The 23,547-nt window shown below is 41.6% G+C and overlaps 2 protein-coding genes across 2 annotated transcripts; one reads left to right on the top strand and one right to left on the bottom strand.

The window, feature by feature from the left end:
• The first annotated feature begins 5,843 nt into the window (after positions 1-5,843).
• Positions 5,844-12,796, top strand: LOC145442509 (NXPE family member 3-like). The gene is made up of 2 exons (XM_080320442.1): positions 5,844-6,548; positions 9,578-12,796. The coding sequence occupies exons 1-2, from the start codon at positions 5,851-5,853 to the stop codon at positions 10,566-10,568; spliced, it is 1,689 nt and encodes a 562-aa protein (XP_080176568.1). The 5' UTR covers positions 5,844-5,850; the 3' UTR covers positions 10,569-12,796.
• A 454-nt stretch (positions 12,797-13,250) lies between these two features.
• LOC145442507 (serine-protein kinase ATM-like) lies at positions 13,251-22,742 on the bottom strand. Its single transcript, XM_080320441.1, has one exon. It carries the CDS (start codon positions 22,599-22,601, stop codon positions 13,392-13,394), a length of 9,210 nt encoding a protein of 3,069 aa, XP_080176567.1. The 5' UTR covers positions 22,602-22,742; the 3' UTR covers positions 13,251-13,391.
• Between the last annotated feature and the right edge of the window lie 805 nt (positions 22,743-23,547).

Genomic DNA, 23,547 nt, shown 5'->3' with positions numbered 1-23,547 from the left:
TTTCCAAGACAGTACCTCACTCAGCTCTAGCGGTAAAACTGAGTAGGCCACTACGTGGGCTGGGAGAGGTTAAAAATAGAGCAATATATACGCAATTACCAATATTATTGATTAATTGAATCATGAATTATGAAAAAATTCCGCTATTCGCGCGATTAGTGCATAAACGTTGCCAATTAGTGTGTGACTGTATACAAGACATCTCGTGCACCGTGCATCTCTATGAGGCTGATCTAGGGGCGACGCCCCAAGGAGCTTGGTTTAGAACTCTGTGGGGGGCCCAAGACCAACGTTTGGGGGGATGACGACCGGTTGTTTCGGCCATTCCGAATACATTTTAATGTATTGATAGAAAAACGCGGATAGGGGCTTAAAGAGACTTTAAAATGTATCATTTTTCATTGTTATGGAGATTGGCATTGGGACGCAAGTCACGCAACAATGCTGTCTGGCAAAACGAGAGAGTAGCTCAGGACGTAACAATGCTGTCTGGCGAAACGAGAGAGTAGTTCAAGAGAAAAAGAGCCAGACACCATTGTTGCGTCCCAATGCCAATCTCCATAACAATGAAAAATTCGAGGCTGATTGTGGGAGTTCCAGGGACACGAGCGGAATAAAATTTATATTTTCGTAATCAGTGCAGAGTCAGCTTTCGATTGATACCCGTTTTAACAAATTTAATGCTCGGCAAGCCGGTCAAAAATGACCGTCAAATTGCCTGTACCCAAATGGAAATTGTGACGTGATACAATTTCACTGAGGCGTGAGAGTTGCCTGTGCCGATACCATATAGGACACTATGGTTCCAGTCACTCCATATCGTATGCGTCTACTATATTGGGTGCAAATTGTCAGTGTTGGCTAATACTACATGTTTTCGAAAGTTTTTACACAATTATGGCATAATTATACGTTTGAATTTTTTAAAAGTATTTGTTTAAAACATCGTTTGTTTCAAGTGCAACCCTATATAAAACATACAACTCAAAATGAGTCATATAATGGATACGACGTTCTTTTATAGCTTCCGTGGTATAAAAGGCCGCTTGACGCGGATCTGATGTAAAAAGTAGCAAAAGAATTGTCGCTAGATAGCGATCATCAAAAATTTCAAACATTCAAAACAAATTCATATTGCAGTTCAGATTCTTATTCGCACCATACGGTGGAATCCACGATTTCCGTTTACAGCGAAGGCTACATTTGCAGTCAGTCCAGTCGGGTATCGACACATCACAATCAGTTTCGTCTGACCATTAAGCGATACTGTGACGTGTTCAACGATCGCTTTGCTGTGTCATATTGATGGTGGGCGATTTACCCCACTCCACCCAACTATTTCCTATCGCTTCACAGCTGCTAAAAATTCAGGATTCACGTAACCAGAATGGCCGTCTGAGATGAAATATTTTACTGTGCACTGATTCCAATCGTCAAATAGCCAATGGCCTACTAACATCTTGAGGTTTGCAAAAATCCATTTTGTCCTGTGATATACATAACCGCTATTTCAGAATAACTGCAAGATGAGCCGCGTGATAGAAATGACCCGACTGGGCGTTATATTGGTGCCATAGCCTATATGTTGCGATCATACCCAAACTTATCCGCGGATGCGTTATGCGTTTTTATTAGATTCGTCGCCACCTATTTGTGGAAATTATCGGATTGTCGGCACTTGTTGATATCAAATCGACGGCGCGTATTTTCAAGACACGGTCGTGCATTTCAAGAAATACTCTTTATTTCGCTTTGAAATAACAAAGTTTTCCGAATTTCTACATAAATAATATGGTGTTATTTTCCAAAAAGGTCATTTGTTGCTGTTTATCACTAGACTACAGCCAATATTTGCACGTGTGATGACGGTTGCACGATAATAGAGCTCAATTTGAACTAAAACTTGGGTGGTCCGCGGGGGGCACGTGACGGCTCAAAAGAGGTCCACGAAGACAAAAAGTTCGAGAACCACTGCTATAATATGTTGTGTCTCACGTAATAAATAAGCTGAAAACAGGTCAGGTAGAACATCGATAGGTAACAACAAAAAACAATACACAAAATATCAAAAGAATTAAATACAACGAAAACAGCAAGAGATAAATATGGGATGAATGAATCAATGTACCGAGCTATCAGTTCAAGCGCAGCTGGTAGCCAATTATTAGCTGGAGCTAAAACTTCTTCTGCTGACACAAGCGTTCGGGGTGCAGAACGGATACGCAAGAACGGAGCGCAATGGAGCGCAAGGACGGATACAAGCATCGCAAAAGAATAGTGCGATGTAGCCTACATTGCATAGCCTACAGCAAGGGTCGGCAACCTACGGCCCGCGGGCCGAATCCGGCCCGCCAAGCGAAATCGTCCGGCCCGCGACGAAATGATTAGTTACCACAAGAATACGGCCCGCCGTTTCGTAATGAGTTCCAATCTGCAATGCAGCACTGCTTCGAAAAATGTCAAAATTTATAATGTTTTCTTTCACTTACGGATGATGATTCCGGAAGATGTAATTCACGCACCTACGGGGCTCGTACTGGTCCGGGTTCGTCATACTCCGATTTTAGAATCAGGCTGCTACGTGAGTCGCAGAATACCACTTTTTAAATGTTAATCACCTTAATAGCTCTCAGAGAAACGCAGAGATACCTCAAATGTTACTGGCGGTACTGAACTTGAATATTGCTCTCAGAACCACATTCACCACAGCAGAATCCATCACCTCAAAGTACTGGTCCTGGTTCGTCATACTCCGATTTTAGAATCAGGCTGCTGCGTGAGTCGCAGAATACCACTTTTTAAATGTTAATCACCTTAATAGCTCTCAGAGAAACGCAGAGATACCTCAAATGTTACTGGCGGTACTGAACTTGAATATTGCTCTCAGAACCACATTCACCACAGCAGAATCCATCACCTCAAAGTACTGGTCCGGGTTCGTCATACTCCGATTTTAGAATCAGGCTGCTGCGTGAGTCGCAGAATACCACTTTTTAAATGTTAATCACCTTAATAGCTCTCAGAGAAACGCAGAGATACCTCAAATGTTACTGGCGGTACTGAACTTGAATATTGCTCTCAGAACCACATTCACCACAGCAGAATCCATCACCTCAAAGATCCCTCGTGTGCCCCCATCAATGAGTTAACGGCACAATAACAAGCACAAAGAGTAGGCCTATATATGCAATCCTAAAATATTAAATAAAAGACCGCTAATTGTCTGTGTTTTGTATGATTTGATTTTCTCTTGTCACTTTGTTATGACTACAGTAGGGTTGCCATACGTCCGGAATTTCCCGGACATGTCCGGAATTTCACTGAAAAATCTGCGTCCGGGAGGAATTTCTGAAATATGCCCAAATGTCCGGAATTTTGAAGGCTGGAAGCTGGCTCATAAGTTTTTCGTAAATCAACATAAACAATAGTATTTTCAAGCAGATTCATGCTATTCAAAATTTTTCTTCGCGCCGCGCGCGAGTTAATGCAGCGTATAATGATGTTAGCATGGGCACCAGGCACCACCCTCGCCAAAAATGCAATTGAAATAAATATAAATACCATCATTTACTGAAATAAGTCTGATTGTATTCGCAATTATAAGCTAACGGTATATTCCTAGAGTTGGTTTAGGGCGATTGGATGCTTCAATCACAGACAGTGGTTCCAAATCTTGGGGTCATCCGCCTTTATCTTGGGATCGTGATGATGTTGGACGTAATCAGCTTCCTAGGCCGTGAGTAAGTGTGGGCAAGAATTCATACATAACATGTAACAGCCAAATGCATATAGTAAGTGCCCTACAAGTTACATCGACTAGTCTATGGTGAGCCCATGATCAGTGCTTTTTTGGGCGGAAGGGGGGGGGGGAGAAAAAATGTAGTTTCGGACCTGATTAAAACACATAAACAGATAGCCGCACCGACCTAACTGTATAGCAGGGCTGTCAAACACAATCCTGACAGGCCAGACGCGGCCCGCCAGATGATTTCATCCGACCCGTGGAGGAATCTCCCTAGCAAGTAGTAATCACCAGAGCTCACATTACAGATGGCCCAATTTGTGACCTATGCTCCACTTCATTCCTGTATAGTGTATACAGTGGATGGGCAATGCTTTGATAGCGTGACGTCGTATTGACGGTCAATGTGTTACACCTCATTTTAAAATCCGCTAGTGGGCGCTAAAGAGTGTCCGGAATTTGCTTCACCAAAATATGGTAACCCTAGACTACAGGAGTACCGGTACAGCTGTTAGCGATCCTTTTTATTATTGCATTGTTACGTCATATTTTGCCAATTTGGTTTTCCTATGTCTATATCTCAGTAAGCTCCTCTTGTGTCGCTAACTCCTGACAAGGCGCACGCGAAAAGCCTTTGAGTCAATATGTTCCACTGTAATGAATGCAGACCCAAAAGCAATAGTAAAGATAGGCCTACCCCAATAAGCATTGCTTTGTCACGTATATTTCAAACACAAGAACAACGAAACATATAGCACTTCAACTACAAGAAGCTGTTCGGCATTCCAAGCAATATGCGTTCTTCTGAAGTTTTCTGTGTCTTGGGCAAACCCGTCGGTTGCAAGTGTCACTGGCAAAACGGGTACATGCTTTGTTACGTCGAGATGCTTGCACGAGTGTATGAACTGAGAAATGAAATAGCAACTTTCCTTGAAAATACAAACATCGCCGACTCATAATCTTGTCATCGAAAATGGGTATCTAATCTTGCTTTCGTAGAACATTTAACGTCATATCTAAACAAATTGAATTTGCAACTTCAGGGGGAAACAACTAAATAAGCTCACTTTCCTATACTGGAGGAGAGTAAACCTACCAGCACTATACATTTGTAACTGTGATATACCAAATTTAATAAATGAATTTCCATCCACTTTTCCGACATTCGTTCTGTACAAAATAAATTCTGACTACCCAGTACTCCGGTTAATGTTGACGCCAATACCATTGCCAGAAAATTTCAAATAAGCCCATTTGAAATGCCATGCAGTTGAATTGAATGACAAATTTCATACAAAGAGCATATCGCTGATTGACTTTGACAAAGAGTACGTTCTTGAAATGGGTCTTCATCCCAGCTTGACCAACAATGCAAAAGAAATAGCATCGACTTTTGGTAGCACGTGCGGCGCATGTGAACAATAGTTTTCAACAATGAAATTCACGAAGAGCAAGCTAAGATCACGTATCCCAACGCACATTCTGAATATGGCCTGATTCTAGCTTCATCTGACTTGTTGCCAGAAATTGAAAATCTATCACAAAGCAAGCTGCGCAAAGTGTCACATTTATCCTGCGTTGTTGAAGTGTAGCCTAAATACATGTGTTTTGCTCTTTTTGTGATTTTTATGATTGAGATTGCAGCATTGTAGGGTAATATACCGACGTGACTGTTAACTATAGTATTAAGAAAAATTCCGGTCCGGCCCGCCAAAATGTTGTGAACCTGAAATTTGGCCCGCGACTAGCAAAAGGTTGCCGACCCCTGGCCTACAGTATACAGCTCGAAACAAGTCATAAAGAATATAGATGTTCTTTTAGTAGCTTCCATGGTATAAACGACCGCTTGGTGCGGATCGGATGTAGCAAGTAGCAAAAGGATTGTCGCGAGATAGCGATCATGAAAAATTTCGAACATTTAAAACAAATTCATATAGCAGTTCAAATCCCTATTTAGGCCATATAGTGGAATACACGATTTTCGTTTACAGTATAGGCTACATTTGCAAGTAGTCCGGACGGATACCGACGCATCACAATCTTCTACGCAAAGGGCATTTTTCCAGAGAAACTGTATAAAGATTACCAGGTCACCTCACTCGTAACAAATGTGGCAGCGTACGGAGCTATTGAGGTCATCGAGCCGTATAGCTATCAACTTAAAAGACATACATGGAATCAAAATACGAGGATTCGCCGTAGCCGCCGTTAGCGCCTGTACAATAATTTACCTGATGCATGCGATATCTGCATTCGTATTGGTTGAGCAGCCGAAACCAGTCCCCGGATTTCGAATGGAAGGAATTCGCAAGCAAATATATGAATCCCAATGGATTCGTATATTTCCTCATCTTAAAGCCATGATTCCAGTCGTGACAGATGGAAATAAGTTTTCCATCACCAGCGCAAGGCACTCGTCAATTGAACTTCTCAATGCCAACCAGCTTCGAATGGGCGGAATCATGAAGGCTCTGATAATCTCCCGCTGTGAGGCTGGACAAAGAAAATCTTATGGTGGAGACTTTTTCTACGTAATACTACGACGCCCTGGTTCGAACGGCAGCGATGGTGTAACCTGTGAAATATCAGATGAGTCAGACGGACGATACATTGCAACATGCATTATGCCGTGGAGTGGCAAGGCTACGATACACGCTAGAATAATCCATCCTAGTGAATCAATTTATCAGTTGATGAAGAGATATTCGTCCGAAAAAGAATTCGGAATTCACCAAAACACAACGATGCGCAATTCAATGAACGGAATTGAGTCGACTTCCTGCTCGGTTGGTTTTCCTGACAAAAGGTATGTAACTTTTCTCACTGCATATACTAGGGATGCCAATTGCCATACGTCCGGAATCTCACTGTTCAAACTGCCTCCGGGAGGAAATTCTAAAATATGCCCAAATGTCTGGAATTTTGAATAGGATATATTATTTTTTGGGCAGATTAATGCCACTCTAAATTTTACTTCGCGCTGTTCGCGATTTAGTATCACGTTCATTCATTTTAATATGTGTACCACCGCCCTCGCAAAACATGCAATAAAAAATAAATAAAAGTTACAAAATAAGTCTAATTGTAATCGCAATTATAGTAGGGTTACCATGCGTCCTCTTTTAAGAGAATTTGTCCTCTTTTTTGAAAGTGTCCTCGTAGGACGCCTAAATGTCCTCTATTTCGAGAATTTGTCCCTTTTTAAAAAAATGTTGGGTAAATATACGCGGAAATTGGACTGAGATATAGGATAGCCTATCAGCACTCAAGTAACGGTCAGACGGGCTTATCTGGACCTGAGCCAGTAAAATTTTAGTCAATCAACCACAAACTCGGCAAAAATTTATCATTTATTCCGGATTTCACTCCGGTATTGTAAGTCTGGAAATTTTGTAAAAGTGTCTTCTTTTCAAATTCTCAAAATATGGTAACCCTTACGGTAACGGTATATTACTAGTCGGTCCAGGCCATTTAGATGCTTTAATCAAAGATAGTGGCGACCATAAAGGGTTGAAAACAACCGGATGTGCAACCTGCTGGTGCGGACCGGCATTTCGGCTCATAAATAGTCATATCCGTGTGATATGACATGACTCAACGATGTATAATTACGTTCCAACCAATATTATAGACAGATTTCATTCACAAAATTTAACGACCAGATGTAGTAAGCCACCTAGGTTGCATCGATTACCCTATGGTGGGCTCAAGATTAGTGTTTATTTGGACGGGAGGGGGCTGAATAAATGTTGTTTCGGTCCTGGTTACAGTGTTGGGATCAAGTCACTACCTTCGAGTCACGAGTCATTGCACATTTTGACTCGAGTCAAGTCAAGTCAATCGATTTTCAAAGGTGACTCGAGTCAAGTCAAGTCACTCGATTTTTGGAGGTGACTCGAGTCAAGTCGAGTCAAGTCAAGTCAAGTCACGAGTCAAGTCGCATTTCAAGTCAAGTTGCCTTTTCGAAGTAGGCTATGTATATGAGGCATGATAACGTCATTGCAATTTGCTAACTGTCTGAAATACAGTTTGAGTGGTCATTGATTCCGAACCGATGATCGAATAAAGAGTTAAATATACGCGCAAGAAGGCGCTGTATCGCTCACATATAGGCTACGTAGAACTGTTAAACGACGTAGTTGCATAGCCTCAGTTCATAGTTACCAGCCAAAATAGAGAATAGAGAAACGAACCGATAAGATGCAATATATTACCCATATACAAATAGATATGATACCATTCGAGCCTGCGCCAATGGTCGAGGACAATATAAACTACATTCGACTTTAATTTCAATGAAACAAGAGATTTGGTTAAGGTAAGAACAGAGAACAGAAATATACATTTTGCTATTCTATTACTTTACTACTAGGTCAATTTATTTGTGAGAGAACAATCGAGGCTCAGTGAAACGCACGGTCATTGAATGATTGGTCGCTCTCACGGGTTACACCAGCGTTTCGCGAACAATCCGAACATATGCAAGATACAGTGTTTTTATCGACACCGATTTCTTGATGACTTGAAATTGACTCGTGAATTTTGCTCCGAGTCACGAGTCAATCCACATTTTTGATACGCCGAGTCAAGTCAAGTCAAGTCATTTTAGCAAAGTGACTCGAGTCAAGTCAAGTCAAGCGAAAAAGGTGACTCGAGTCATCCCAACACTGCCTGGTTACAATGAGAGTTGTAATGACTCGAGTCGTCATTTATTGATGACTCGACTTGACTCGAGTTATTTTCTCAAAATACAGAAATGACTCGACTTGGACTCGAGTCATGGCGCATGACTCGAACCAAGTCATATGACTCAAGACTCGGACGGCCAAGAGACCGACATTTCATTGTAATTTCGAAGAATAGTAAAGTTACCACACTATTGTGATTTCTTCTACTGGTACTGGTACGTAAAAATGCGACCAGAATCTGCTAAATGAAGAAAATTTGTATATTATAAATTTCAACCATTCGATATTACCAGAGTTGTAAAAACTGGGCAGTCAACACAATTATTTGGACTCGGAGTCGAGTCATAATACCATGACTCGGACACGGCCCACTGCTCGCTGAGTTGGACTCGGTGGTGAATTGAAAATGACTCGACTTGACTTGAGTCATAACCATAACCATAAAAGTGAGATTGAATTGTGACTCGGAGCCTTGTGAGTTGGTTACAACCCTGGCTACAACACATAACCACTTAAATGCACCGAACTAACATTACAGCGGCTCCTGATCCGAATCGTGACCACCTGTGGTCGATAGGCAAATATTTGCTAGTGTGATGTCATATTGACAGACAATGTGTCATAGCTCATTATAAAAGTCACGAGTGGGCGCTAAAGAGTGTCCGGAATTCGCTCCACGAAAATATGGTAACCCTACTATACACCCCCAAATGTTCTATGACATTTAATAGCGTGTGTACCGCATATGAAATGGCGACATATACTTTGTTGAGAAACATTTGAAGTCAGCAATACGTATCTCAGTTAGCCTACATAGAGATTTGCATACGATTTGTATCGGTACATGCTAACCAGGCTCGAGAGGGGCTTTGTCGATGAGTGGTGATTTCCACAACATTTTGCCCGTCCAATACCAACTGTTTCAAGCCTCGCGGACAGGTTTCAAAATGAAATTTTTTGGCGGATCGGTCTTCAAAAATCACAAATAGGCTATTCCACAATGAGAATTGTTTGCAGGTCATCTCAAACACTATGACTATAAGCCAAGGTCACTATAGGGTGCCCAGTGAGACAGTAACACGCATGTTTCAGACAAAATAAGGTCGATACATTAATGGTTATGTTTTGCTCCTAATATTCATTTCAGACCAGAAGAAATATGTGACTACACCAATCCAACTCATGGGGAGAAACGTACTTGTCTGAAGCCACCTTCCGGAGGATGCCCGAAAACTATACTATATCAGAAAAAGGTGGTAGAACAACGGTCTGCTGGAGAAAGTATTGATCGGATGTATTGTAATGAAGAAAATTACTTGAAACCGATATCTGGATCCGGAAATGAAATCTCAATTCTGAAGACAGAAAGAGCAGACAACACCAGTAGTCACACCGCTGATCATTTCACGGATTTGTCAAGCACTAGCTTCGATCCTATGCGTCCATCGGGATGGTTGTACGCTGGAAAATGGAATTCATTCAAAACGGCAAGATCGTTTGGCCATGACATCGCGACGCTGAAGACTTGTCTGTCTCACAAGAGACTTCATTTATTCGGTGACTCCACCGCTAGAAATTTATACGGTCACTTGGTACGAAGTCTCAAAATCAAAGATTACGGACTAGCAGTTGCGTGGTCTCGGGGACGGGACGGAGCCTCCTCGGAGATGAACATGACAATCCAGTACCGGTCACATGGTCCGCCTCTCAACAACCCTGGTCCAGAAGACGCACGTCCGTACATGAGTGACTCGTTCGACGCTATTCATGAGGGCGGCAAGGGTACCGTTGTTGTTTTTACAGTAGGGTACCATTTCCATTTTTTCGATCCTGACGTTTACCTGCTAAGATTGAAAATAATAAAGCAAGCAGTGCTTTCCATGCTAGAACGCCTGCCAGGGGCTAGAGTCATCGTTAAAGGCCTCCATTATCACTGGGAATCCAACATTGGAAGGTCACCCTGGCTTACCTACAGGTTTGTGACTATGCTACGTCACGAGTTCCGGGATGTTGCTGGAGTAATTTACATGGAGCATTGGGATTATACACTCCTTCGTAACAACAGCGGAGTACACCCTAAACATGAAATATTCATGGGTACGTTTGATATTCTCATGACGCACTTATGTTTACTATAGCGAGTTATTGCTGCTGTTGCTGTTCACAAAACTCAGGACTGTAATTCTAACAATGTGCACTGTGCTATACATTTTGCACGACTGAGTGTCCAACCCAGAGGTCGCAAACACGCGGCCTTCCAGAGCATTTTGTGAGGCCCGCGACGGCATTTTAGTTTTTCAATAATTTTGCAATATATAAGTGCCGCATATATCTTTTCAAGTTTTAAAGTGAAAATTTGCTCTGAAATTGCCCCGAAAGCCTGAAACCATGGCAACCATTGGCAATCTGTTAGTTACATCCTGGGTCGCTAAACCATGTTATTAAGGCCATTCAAAGGTACCGAGTACGGTAGTGGTACGCTCCAACGATGTAACGACAATGTGTTGTTCGGCGTTCCAACATTTCTATAATTATGACACAATCATTAATATATTTATATTGTTATTTTTCTGCTCCAATATTCGAAGGTATTTGACCTTGAGCTTAATAACCCACTTATCAGGAGTATAGGCCTACCCCAATCTTGGATTGGGCTACACTGCTAAACTCCAAATGCTGAGATACCAGATCAATCTCTAACATCAAACTGTTGAATTCAAAATATTCATAGTAGTTGCAAAATTTTCATGTGATAGCTTTTATGAAAACATTATTTATTAGTCCGCTCACATGACGTCTATATCTTATAATAATATATATCAATTTGAGAAGTACAACAACACTTCTATTCTATTTTTTTCATGCCAGGCCCAAATTGAAACAAGAGTAAATCACATTTTCATGATGTGTGTTGAATGTCAGTCTGCTGGATCAGCTCACTTTCAATAGAACTATTTCATCCCGTCAAAAACTGGAAAATTGGTCCGCAAGCACATTTGAGTGTGAGACCTCTGGTCTAACCATTAGCACCGGAATGAACGAGTATGCTGATTTTTTAAATATTTGTAAATGTTCTGCATGTGTCAATATTATGCTAGACTATTATCTAGACTACTACTTTATCTGTTTACTTTGTAATGTCAATTGCTAGTTTTCCCGTTTGCTTCCATATAAATATATCCAGATGGGAAATTTGAGCTATAGCTATAGATCGAGGTGAACAGTCCGGGGAAACCCAATAATAAGGAATATTGGCCTCTGATCTTGGGGGCTTTACGGGGAAGGAAGATCACAATGAAGGTGACCAAAATCGTTTGTAAAATTGTTTTATGTACTAAACCATCATTTGGAAGTTCAAGAACGAAGTTTCCTGACAATTATCAAAATCTGAACAAGCCTAATCTATATACATTACACGCTCTGAAAATGCAACGGGTTAATCACTACTGCAACGAAATGTAGTTTCTATGAACATGCGTAGCTCTTTGCCATGTGTTTTGGATGCTGCAGAATGAAGGAATTATCGGAACAAGAATTCTCGTTGAAAAAATAGTTCTTATAGGCATATGTATTCATCACTGGAAACAATTGAGTCTCATTAATCGGGTTGAATCATTAAATTCAATCCGGACCAATCAATTAACTCGGATCATTATGCCCAGCCCGAGCACTGACCCTGCCTGCACTCAGCTACGAGGTTGATCAGGTAGAACTAGAAGTACAAGAAATGCAGTAAAATATCTACTCAATTACATGTAGAAGTAGTAATTTCCAAGACACGTCAAAACTAGTTCAAGTGAAAATAGGCCTCAAAATTACTGAAGTAACGTAGGTGGCTACTTGCGAAATTGCAGCAGGCACCTTCTTGACCAACACAAAAATACTTTAATGACACCACAAATAGGTGCAATCTTAGTAAATAGATTCAGTTACCATGAAACAAGGGCTATTTCATGTGGTTTTCATGATTTCATTTAGGGCTGAGCACAATGATTCGAGTACTCGAATCTGAATCGAGTATTAATTTTAATGATTCGAGTCGAGTAGTAAAATACGATTTTTCGAGTACTGAAATTTTATGCTCCGCGCCACTGAAAGTTGATTTATCAACGAGAATTATAGTCTTGATACTAATTTTCACTGCTGAAGCTTTGAAATCTTGATCGGCCGTATCGTAGCATACGAAACATACAGTACAAAGCTACGAACGTTACTGAAAATAGCACATTTCCGAAGTCATGATCATCCCACAACATCTTTAATGTGATGGATAACGGGCATTATACTCTTTGTGATCGCATAAAAGGTACATATTTGAACTTTGACATATTACTTCTGTTATGACGTCATAATGAGTAATACTCGATTACTCAACTCGAAGCATATTACATGATTCAGAATCGAATCACTCAGGTACTCGATTTTGCCCAGCCCTAATTTCATTCATAAAAGAGATGCGAACATAAGACAAAACTACTTCCAACATTTCAAAATCCTTCAGTTTAAAACGTTTTTATTACTAAATTGTTTAATCATAGAGGCCGTGGTCAAAAAACAACCATTTAGGTAGTGCAAGTAGGAAAATCTTACTTGAGTACTACAAAAAGTAGAAGTAATTCGTTACTGACCACCTCTACCGCTATATTATTCAAAAGTTTGCCTGTTAAAATTTAGGGCCTACACAAAAAAGAAACCTACCCCTTACACCAGCGCCATCTTCTTCTCGCGAGAGCCACAAACAGGAAATTCGATACGCATCAGTCGACGCTTTTCACGTTCAACATTTGAGCTAAGTCCTATTCGAAACAATCTAGCACGACCTGTAAAAACACAAAATCAGTCAACGATTCCAACATAGAAAATAGGTAACAAACGGGCAAGTTACGTAGCAATATCAGTAATGCGCCAAAACCAGTTACGACACTAGTCACACAAAATGCACACAGTTGGAAAAAAGATTTTCAAATATACGGCTGCCACCCTACGAACATAGCGCATAGTTTCTCGTCATCCGTCGCTTGCTGTATAAGCATGTTCACTTGCCCTTCAACGCTAAGCACGGACCCCGACTCTAAACCGCGCAGCTTTTCCTTCACGCGTAACAGCGCTCTGCCAGCAAGCGAGCTTCTAGCGTTCTTCGCCGTCACAGTCGCGGTTTCATTTTGCAGTAATTCCGCTACTGTCGAAGCATTCAGAACCGACGCCGTCATTTCGCTTTCGACGGCGCTCACGTCTTGTCTCTGAACCTGCATCGCTTTGTTTGAAGTCATCATCCAATCGTGGAGGGGGTCATGCAGTAGAACCTCCACGATAGTCGATATCACGTCGACCGAAAGCCTCAAAACCTTTAAGCATCTTTCGCAATTCCTACGAAATATTCCCTCCACCCCGTGCGAGCCGAATGCGTCGACTATGTCTCTCGTCAATCGAAATGGAACCATTTCCGGAGTGGGCAGGCATTTGCCTTGTTCAAAAGCCACCCCGAGATCGATGTGTATTACTTCTCCTGTAGTCTTGTCGATGAGAATGTTTTGTACATGACGGTCACCAAGTCCTAGTATGTATCCGACCATAGAAGATATAGCGACACTCTTACAGTACGCGGTTCTGCGCTGGAACCATTGGTCCGGTATGACAAAGTTTTCGTAGAAAAAGTGTCTGAAGACAGGCTTGAATTTCTCGCAGATGTCGCTGTACGCCACGAGTTTTTTCTCAAGACTTTTCCCAGCCATCGCGCCTAACTTCTTCCTGCATTCGTTACTCAACAGGTCGTTTGGTCTGTACAAATGATGGGCTCCATAGTTTTGCTTCGATGGCGTGCCGATCAGGTAGTTCCCTATCGGGATTGTACCTTCACACCATTCCACGAGTCCGCTCCTTTGTGATAAAGGGACTACCTTGTAAGTGCACATCTTCAGACTGTGCGAGCTTTCGGCACGCGAAAGCAAATCGTTCACGACCTTGAAGACGTGTTGCATGACAGCGTCTTGTCTCAAGTCGTCTCGTCCTTTTACAAGATGCTTCCTTTGGCGTCCATCTGATGAAGTCACTACGACGATTTTCGGGAGATTGATTCCGCCACACAGTTCGAAAAATCCTTTGAAACCACTCAGCGAAACCGACCGTAGAATCGATTCATACTCGCATTTTTTATCGATGGCGATTTCGATTGTAGGTACGGCGAGGCAAGAGAATTTATCTTTAAATCTCCGGTCGCAGAATTTGTTAATCAGCAGACTCTTGTCGAAGCCGATTGGTGTTGACGTACATTTCGCGTACTTGGACACGTCGTGATTCGCGAATTCAATATAAGCACTCGACAATTCCGCCATCGCCATCACCAGTTTCGATTTGACCTTTTTGACTTCGTTGATGATTAGCTGCGCAGCCTTGCTGGTAGAGTCCTCCACTTTAACGTCATTCTTTTTCCCTCGACTATGGGGCAGTTCTTCATCGCGATAAGCAAGCGCGAGAGCATAAAGAACAGGCAACACATGATACGGATGATCAATGGCCAATTTTTTCAACAGCTTCTTCAAAACCTTTTGAAAACCACCATCCGCTGACTTGGTATCGAGGCGCGCCGCTAACTGGTATGACATATCTACAAACTTGTATGATTGCAACTCCGAACACGCGCACTGCATCAGCCCAGGTAAGCTTGAGCTTTGGGTGTTTTCAAGCCACAGCGCGCATATTCGGTACATTAAAAGGTCGTCCCCATCGGATAGGGAGAGGCATTTTATGTAATTTTCCACAGCACACAACAGAAAATTTTCTTTCTTGTCCAAAATCTGGGTAAAGTCTTGAATATCCATCTTTGAATTCCTTTGAAGAAGGATATAATATTTTTGGTTTTGATCAGTCCGCCTTTCAGCTACATTCTTGATCTCTTGCTTTGCTTCTCGGGCCAAGTTTCTCTTGTGTTCAAATTCCTTCGACGTCATGTACTCAACGACATCCCTGTACTGTGCATCGGCAAACTTGGCCAAAGTTCGAAACCCAGACACACAGAGCAAATCGATCTCTGACTTTGATAGATCTGAGTGATCCGTACATGATTTCAGCTTCGCAGCAATTCCAACTGATCTCTTCAAGTATTTTTCCATAATCGCAGAAGGGCCTTCCATTCTCATGGTATCCTTCCATTCCCCAGTAAGCTGAAGGACTTTAGCCAAGTGGTATCTGATATGTATTTTATCAAGCTGGGCATTATTCATGCACTTTCCCAGGGTGATTTGCAATTCTTCCAACGTCGAAACAGCTTGAAATCTTTTCCCAACACTCCATAACACTTGCGCTCTTTTCAATTGCAATTTATGATACTGTACATCAGAGTGCATAGGTGCACCAGCGGTGGACACATTTGAACGATCAATTGCGGATGAGATGAGATGTAAAGCCATTTTTTCACGATTCGTTTGAATTGCGAGGTTAATCTGTAAGCTCAGATTGTCACGCAAAATGTTTTGTGGTGCTGATTGGTTTTGCTGATGCTTCGAGTTATTATCCAAGATCTTCACAATTGCATTCCTGTTGAGGATTATGGATTCAGCACATGGGTATGAAGACAGTATCAAGGAGTGCTGTGAAATCATAGAGTCATATTCTAGCTCCTGAAAGAGGTCAGAATCCATGCAATTGGCAAAATTTTGCTTCAATACCATCTCCTTTGCTTTGCCCAAATCTTCAAGCAACGCCATTTTGCCGATACAGCCAATCATATCACTGCCAAGGAGTCGACGCTGATCAATTTTGTCAGGTACTTCCGCGATGACATCTTTCCTAATATCAGAAATTAGGGTGTCAAGAGAAGGATGCCGGTCTTTTAAATATGAATAACATCGCTGAAGTCTGTTATCAAACGATTCACTTGAAGTGCCACTGTTCCAGATCGCAAGCTTAGAGGTAGCCTCAAAGCATGTATCCTCAAACTGTTGCTCGAAACTTGAGTTCCGCTGGTACAGCCCAGCAAGATGTGGCAAGCCCAGACACTTCAGACATTCCAGTAAACAGTTGCTGATACCGTTCGATGAGGATTTGTGCATTAGCGAGTCATAATCTTGTAGCGCTTCAAACCAGTTGTTTTCCATACCATGAATGTGTGTCATGAGAGATGAGTTACTGCAACGACCAGCAAGCCCATGAAGACTATCAAGATCTTCAATTTTACAGTATGCATCAATCAGTATGTCGTCCATTGTATTACCGGAAGTGTCCCCATTGTGCAAGTCATCATCAGTGTACTGGTTAGACTCATTCAAAGCATTGAATAAGGATCTACATGTGGAATTCTTTTTCGTATCACACGGTTGTTTTGTGGTGTTATCCTTCCATATCTCAGCGTACAGCATCGACATAAAAGGACGAGCACAGAGCAAAGCAACTTTTGCCAAATCCAAATAATTAACATCAAGCCAGAAATTGTTATCCCATGAAGTCAGAGTTGACTTGGTTTTCCCTAGTCTTTTGGACACATCTTGAGTGCGTAAGTGCTGAATAACATCCAGGAACAGATGCATCGAGTGCTTCCACTTATGTGGGCACAAAATAATTCCTTCGAAAGTAGTTTGGAAGTAGGTGGACAGTTCAATTTTGGCTTTCTGCAATTGATCGTTGACAAGGATGTCATGAATTACATACGGAAGAATAGCGACGCTCATTTCTTCCATAATCGAGCAAATTGGCTGCAACGTGTAATACAGTTTCTTGTGAGAGAAGTTTATCAGAGCTGACGTCAGAGAACAGATGAGCTTTTCAACATCAGAATTATCAGCAATACCCTTCAACACGAAACGTAATCGGTCAACACTTTGCGGCGACATAACCGTAGTCACTTCTGTGTGTCCTTTGAATGATGCCAGAACGCCATTCAGAAAATTACCGGCTAACGAGTCGAGATTCAGCTGAGAATATATATCCGTGGTCTCTATCAATTTTCTTATACAAGACGATGTAGTTGAAGTGATCACAGTAGACTTGCTACTCATAGCTTCTGACAACACAGGGACAATTTCTGACAACACATTGTTGGAAAATTGATCTGCAAACGACAGTTCTTGCAAAGTCAACTTGGACGAAACGTGCGAATACACCTCTACAAGAGCTTTCATGATGGACCTGTTGGGACGGCTTCGCCTTTTCAACATCTTGAACAATGAAACGGCGGCCTGCATCAATTGCGTTTGTATTTTCTCATTCGCCAGTTCCGGATTTTCGCGCAATTGCACAACTAATGATTCACATATTTTGTTGACAATAGGATTATGAAAATTACCAAGGCCGAGGCTGTCTAAAATTGCGCAGCAATCATTCAAACATTCAATACAACTGACTGTGCTTGGAGTGGTGCATTTGTCCACATAAACGACAAGTCTTCGAAACGATTCATCATTCAGATTTTGTGTCACGGATGATAATTTCAGCCAGGCGCGTTCCAGCATTCCAGTCATATCGTCTGCTTGGCCACGAATATCGAGGCAAAATTCACTGCTCAGCAATTGCAAATTCAAGACAGGAACGGACATCCGATGCATTCCCACACTTGCACACCGCTGGTAAGCATGATTCACGACTGCTGTAGTCAGTTCGATCAGAGCGTGTGCCGACATTGCCACGATTTTCTTATGCTGGATTGACTTTGCGTTGAAAAATTTATCTTGCACGCCGGCAAAATGGAGACAGGCGGTCGAGACGATGTCACCAATAAAATACGGAGCTACATCGTCCGGAATTCGTGAGTCCTTTAACAAGAGCGACACAAATTTGCAGTAGGCTTTGATGCATTTTTCATAATCGTGAAAATTCCAAGCCCTTTCGAAGTGAAATCTCATTCGGACAAAGGCGTCGACGAGGTTGCACTTTTGTTTTTCAAACACCAGGCTAGATAATGTGGTCGACAGATCTTTTTCTGAGGTCATTTTACTGCCTTTATCCGATAAACGACAATATTTCACAACTTTGTAGAGCAGCACCTCTGTGCAATCAGCAGACTTTTCATTCATGAAGAGATCAACGATGACTTGACCGATGCATTTATTGAGAAGGAATCGGTAGCAGTCTTTCTTTTGGTAGAGTTTGTCTATCACCGTAGACAGACACGGATTCAGCGGTTCATTGGGAGGCAGTAACTGAAAGATGTCAGGCAGACAAATCGTTATCAGATTCTCAAGATCAGCGGCACAAGGCACATTCATAAAATATGTCTCATATGCAGCAATTATGTCTTCATCACAACGCATGGCGCTAAATATTGGCGGAAACGTGATTTTCACATGGTCAATGCATAGCGTTTTCATGCATTTGTATCCATACAAAGTACAAGGAAACGATTCAATATTCTTGATTAAATTACCGCTGCCGTGATGAACGAGCCAATCGAACAGCGACTTCATAAGGTATTTTGTTTTGTAGGCATGCTGGAATTGTTTTTCTGGCAAATCAAAATTACACACTGTCCCATACACTGATTGGGATATCCAAAACATGCATCTCGAGCAAACACCAACACCGGACATCCCTAACTTGCGCATTTTAGATTCAACCAAACCAAGTAGGCCGTGCCCTTCAAATTCAATGTCTGCTGATTCGCACTGAGCAGAAACAAATGTACAGTGAAGTGCCGTGGATAATAATGGGAAAGATTGACCAGACTGTGTTATCGGGGCACTGAATGCGTCTGATACTAGATGGGAGGCCAACTTCGCCAACTGACTTCTATGCTCTATGACAATAGAACTTGAAATAGAAGCATGCAGTTTTGCCATCAAGTATACAGTGAGGAATCGGACACTGCTGTGTGTATCTTTCATCAGATCACAGACTTTGTCAAACGAATTTACACCTTTCCCTCGCACTGGTATTTGCAAAATTGAGTATATGCAAGCAGAAATCCCCATTCTTGTGAGATGAGAGCATTTGTGTGACGTCATCAATTTCCAAAAAATGTTCACCATTTCTAGAATTTTGTTCCACGCACCATTTTCCAGCATTGCATTGTCTAGAGACGTGACGTTTTGCACAATCTTGGACAAAAGCAGCAAGAATTTCAGGGAAATTTCGTGATCCTTGTACCACGACCCGAACACCATTTTGAGAATATCTAAGATGTCATTTACACAGGAAACGGACATACCTGCGCACGTTGTAGATAGGACATCAATCATTGTGTATATCCGCCCAACGTCTTGAATGCTGGAAGATTTCAGATTCACAGCCATATTCATCACATCCTGCATACACCCTTCAACCTGTAACCACGATGATAGTATCAAGGCGAGCTTGGTGGTGTCCCGTAGGAAAGAGTGATTCCATCGCAGCCTGGATTGGTCAATGCTGTCCCTTGTCATCGTACTTCCCGCACAATCATAGGATGTTGACAATCTTGTATGTTTCGGGAGCGGTTCTTCTTCATTATTGTACCTCCGTCTTTTGTACCCGCCTCCGACTGGAGCTTGAGAGCGTGTATGCAAAGTTTGAGTGAGACCAAGCATTTCATCGTGGGTTGTGGGAGATGCTGAGTCGTCAATCTTACTCAGATGCAAATCGGAGCTCAACTTTGTAAAGGCATCCCGAAAAAAGGCATGCAACGAGATTTTTAGTTGCGATTTCACGGCAACAAAATTGTCAGGTGTTATCAATGACTCAAGTCGCCTCGCTATATCAAAAAAGTCATTCAAGTACTTCACAATGTCCGACATTGCATCAATGCCTATATCGGATTGGCATTCAAGATACAGCATGACCATCTTTAAAAATTGACAAAAATTTTCAATCCACTTGTTGAAATATTTCAAAGGGAATGATGGGGTTCTATGGCAAGAGCACAGAAAATTTCCAGCAGAATTGGCGTATAAGAAAAACGATTGACACAATTTCAAAAAATCTGCAACAACACACGTGCCAGATACTTCCGAAAGAATTTCCGTGACAATAGTCAAGTTGCTTGTTAGAATTGCCAGCGTTACAGCACAGGTTGCATCACATTGTGGCAACGAAACGTTGGTAGGAGTGCTGCTTTTTATGTTGGCCTTTTCCAACCAAGACAAGGAGTCGAAGTTGAAGTGTTGAAAACCAAGCAAATAGTCTGCACTCAGGAACATCTGGACTGTGTCGTTAATATCTTCATTGATCACAGTTGGTGCAAAAAAGTCTTCAGAACCAACCAAATCTTTGTGACTAACACAAGTTAAAAGCTTGGATATACCATCGACCAGACCAATGCTATAAGAAGTATTGCTTGTTGCATGCGGGGAGATAGAGCAGAATTGTGTGCAATTCCCATCTATTTGACTAACTTGGGTAAATCGGAGAGCTTGAGCAGCATGTTTATCAAGTGATACTTCTCGCTTGAATCCAAGAACCCAGTGCAAGAGAAGGACTTTCAAGATACTTATATCGCATAATTCCTTGTATCTGGTGCACTCTCTAAATTCTGTATTGCTGGTAGTTGTCTGCAGCAACGTAGCGAACACAGCATCATCGATACATGCCATGCCGTAAGTCTGTACCAACTTTGTAACAAGATTTATAGATTCCTTACTTGGAGGAACTCGCAGATATATCATACTCCAAAAGTTAGACATTGTCTTGAAGGCCCCTGTATTGGTGAAGAGTTTTCCTTTGACAAGTCTATCAAATTCAATCAAAGCTCCAAGCAGATTCGAGGCAGAAATTACTGCATCTTTCGAATTGGTTGTCAAGCATGAAATTGCAACATTCCACGCATCTTTCCATATGGAAGATATGGACAAATCACTTCCAAAATTCAGATCTGAATCGCGCTGACCCAATAACATCATCGTGTTCATAATGACTTCAATACCTTTCGACGTAAGAGACTTGAAACTTGCGTTCATGAGCATATGATGAAATTTGACCAGTATGTCCGTGAGATCTTGGTCGCTGAATAGAATATGTTGCGTTTCAAGAAGATACTGCAGCACTCCTATCCAAGGTTTTCCAGTGTCACTTATGTTTCTGTTATCATCTATTGCAAATTGAGCTACAATTGACCCAATATCGTAAAAATCGATATTTTTTACCAACGATTTACACGAGGGCATTGTTGTGGGCATGGTAAACTTTCCGTCACTCGCCAGTCTGAAAATAACGCAACACGCATCTCCAGTAAGTACAACGCAGTCTTCATCAAATTTCTCTCCCACGTTTCCTTTCATACGATGTTGCATGCTTGACATTTGTTTGTACAACTGCTGGTTGGCAGAAACCAATATGCTGTACAAGTGACTGCACCATATCTCCAGATTTTGGGCAAAGAACCCAAGCGATGTGTCAACGGTTAATTTTGGATGGTGAAGTGTGATTTGTAATGCACAAAATTCAACCAGCTGCCGAAGTACTAATTCTGAAGTGTTATTTCTCCATATTTGCAGAATCAAGTCCATGCAGCTTTCACCAAAACTGCAACATAAGGCTCTATGAGTTGTAGATGACCATTTGATGTACAAGTTGGAAGCAGCAATTATTTCCTTTACAACATAGTTGGATTTTATGTTTTCAAGACTTTGCAAACACAACAGAAAAATGTCATTGAATTGGAAATTATCAACAAAGTCCATATTTTTAACAATTACCTTTGTGAGAGAATGCAATACTGATGACCCAATGTACTTTCTCTTTTCGCTGCCTTGCTTCATTTCTCTCTCGCAAATATTTAGCAGTTGACAAATTCGTTCTTTTGATAATCCAGATGCAATTTTGCGATTGTTTAGAAAAGTTTCATCAACAATTTTCAATATCGATGCTCCGAAATTTGAAACATAAATTTTATTGTCCCATAATTCAATCAAGAAAGTCAGAATTGATGCAACTTCAATTTTTGCAGAGTCAGAAGTAGCTATCTTGATCACTTTCTTCAAGAAGTTCAACAAATCTGTCAACTTATTTGTTTTGTTAGAACGAGATGTTTCCGACCAAGAAGAGTAGTTTTTTGCATAACTGGAACTCTCTTTCTTTAGAAGGCCGAGCAACGCATCAGACACCGTATTCCAATTAGGTGTTCTCTTGCAGTTGTGCGATCTTCGAATTTCAATAGCAACATTTTCTTCATCCAAAAGACGCTTCAGCTCGGTCAAGCCCTTGCTTTGTTCCGTAATTTTTGTTGAATGCAGCAAACCACAACTGTGCGACACATCCGAAAGTTTCGACATGAACGACTCAGGCTGACAGATCAGGCAACATAAATAATACTCGATCTGAGACGGTATCCGTCGCACGCGCAACCACGGTCCACAAAATTTACCTTACAAACAACGTGAGGGGTTTACCCAAATACGATAATTGTTTATGTCGCGCCGCACCACCTAAGTGCACCTAAGCATGACTGCCGACAGATCCGAATCCAGTCATAGCACATTTTGACCCGAGTAAAAGCAAGTCACTCGACTTTTGGAGGTGGCTCGACTCAAGTTATTACCTGTGCATTATGCTAAGACATGGCCCGTTGATGATTCGTTATCAGTCCGTTCTCGGTACTGTCCATTCTCGGTATTGTCCTTCTCGGTATTAGCATTCTCGGTATTGACCGGACACCAGCAGATTTTTGGGGGTTCCAGGACCATGAGCAGAATAAAATCTATATATTCGTAATCAGTACAGCAGCAGCTTTCCATTGATACCCGTTTTATAGAATTTAACGCTCGGCAAGTCGGTCAAAAATGGCCGTCAAGTTGCCTTTGACCAAATGGAAAGTGTGACGTAGACCAATGGGGGAGTTCCACTTCATTTTTGACACGCGGTGGCGATAAAGATAACTCGACCCAAATCTGTTTTGTTGCTATATGCTTTACTATGGGACTGGGCTAAACATGGACCTAATTTCGTGTCTTGACGTACAACGAGGATGGTGAAAGTATCCATATCAATATAAATCATCTATATGGATATCAAATAGCTGTTAGCCGACGAAAATGATGCTATTTCTTGGCGTCTTGTCCTCGTGATAAGTGCTGAAATTATGATTATATCCTTATCACCAACTGCAATGGTTCTATCATTATTATTTTCTCCATTTAGCGGCCAATACTACATCAGGTTGGACTGGATTCAACACAAACCCTTTCTACATATATTCATATCATTTCAATACCCGAGTCC

Source organism: Botryllus schlosseri, chromosome 7 (assembly GCF_051294905.1).
Source record: "Botryllus schlosseri isolate E-star chromosome 7, Bs_hap1, whole genome shotgun sequence".
Classification (NCBI taxonomy): domain Eukaryota; kingdom Metazoa; phylum Chordata; class Ascidiacea; order Stolidobranchia; family Styelidae; genus Botryllus; species Botryllus schlosseri.
This window is presented reverse-complemented; position numbering and strand designations above follow the sequence as displayed.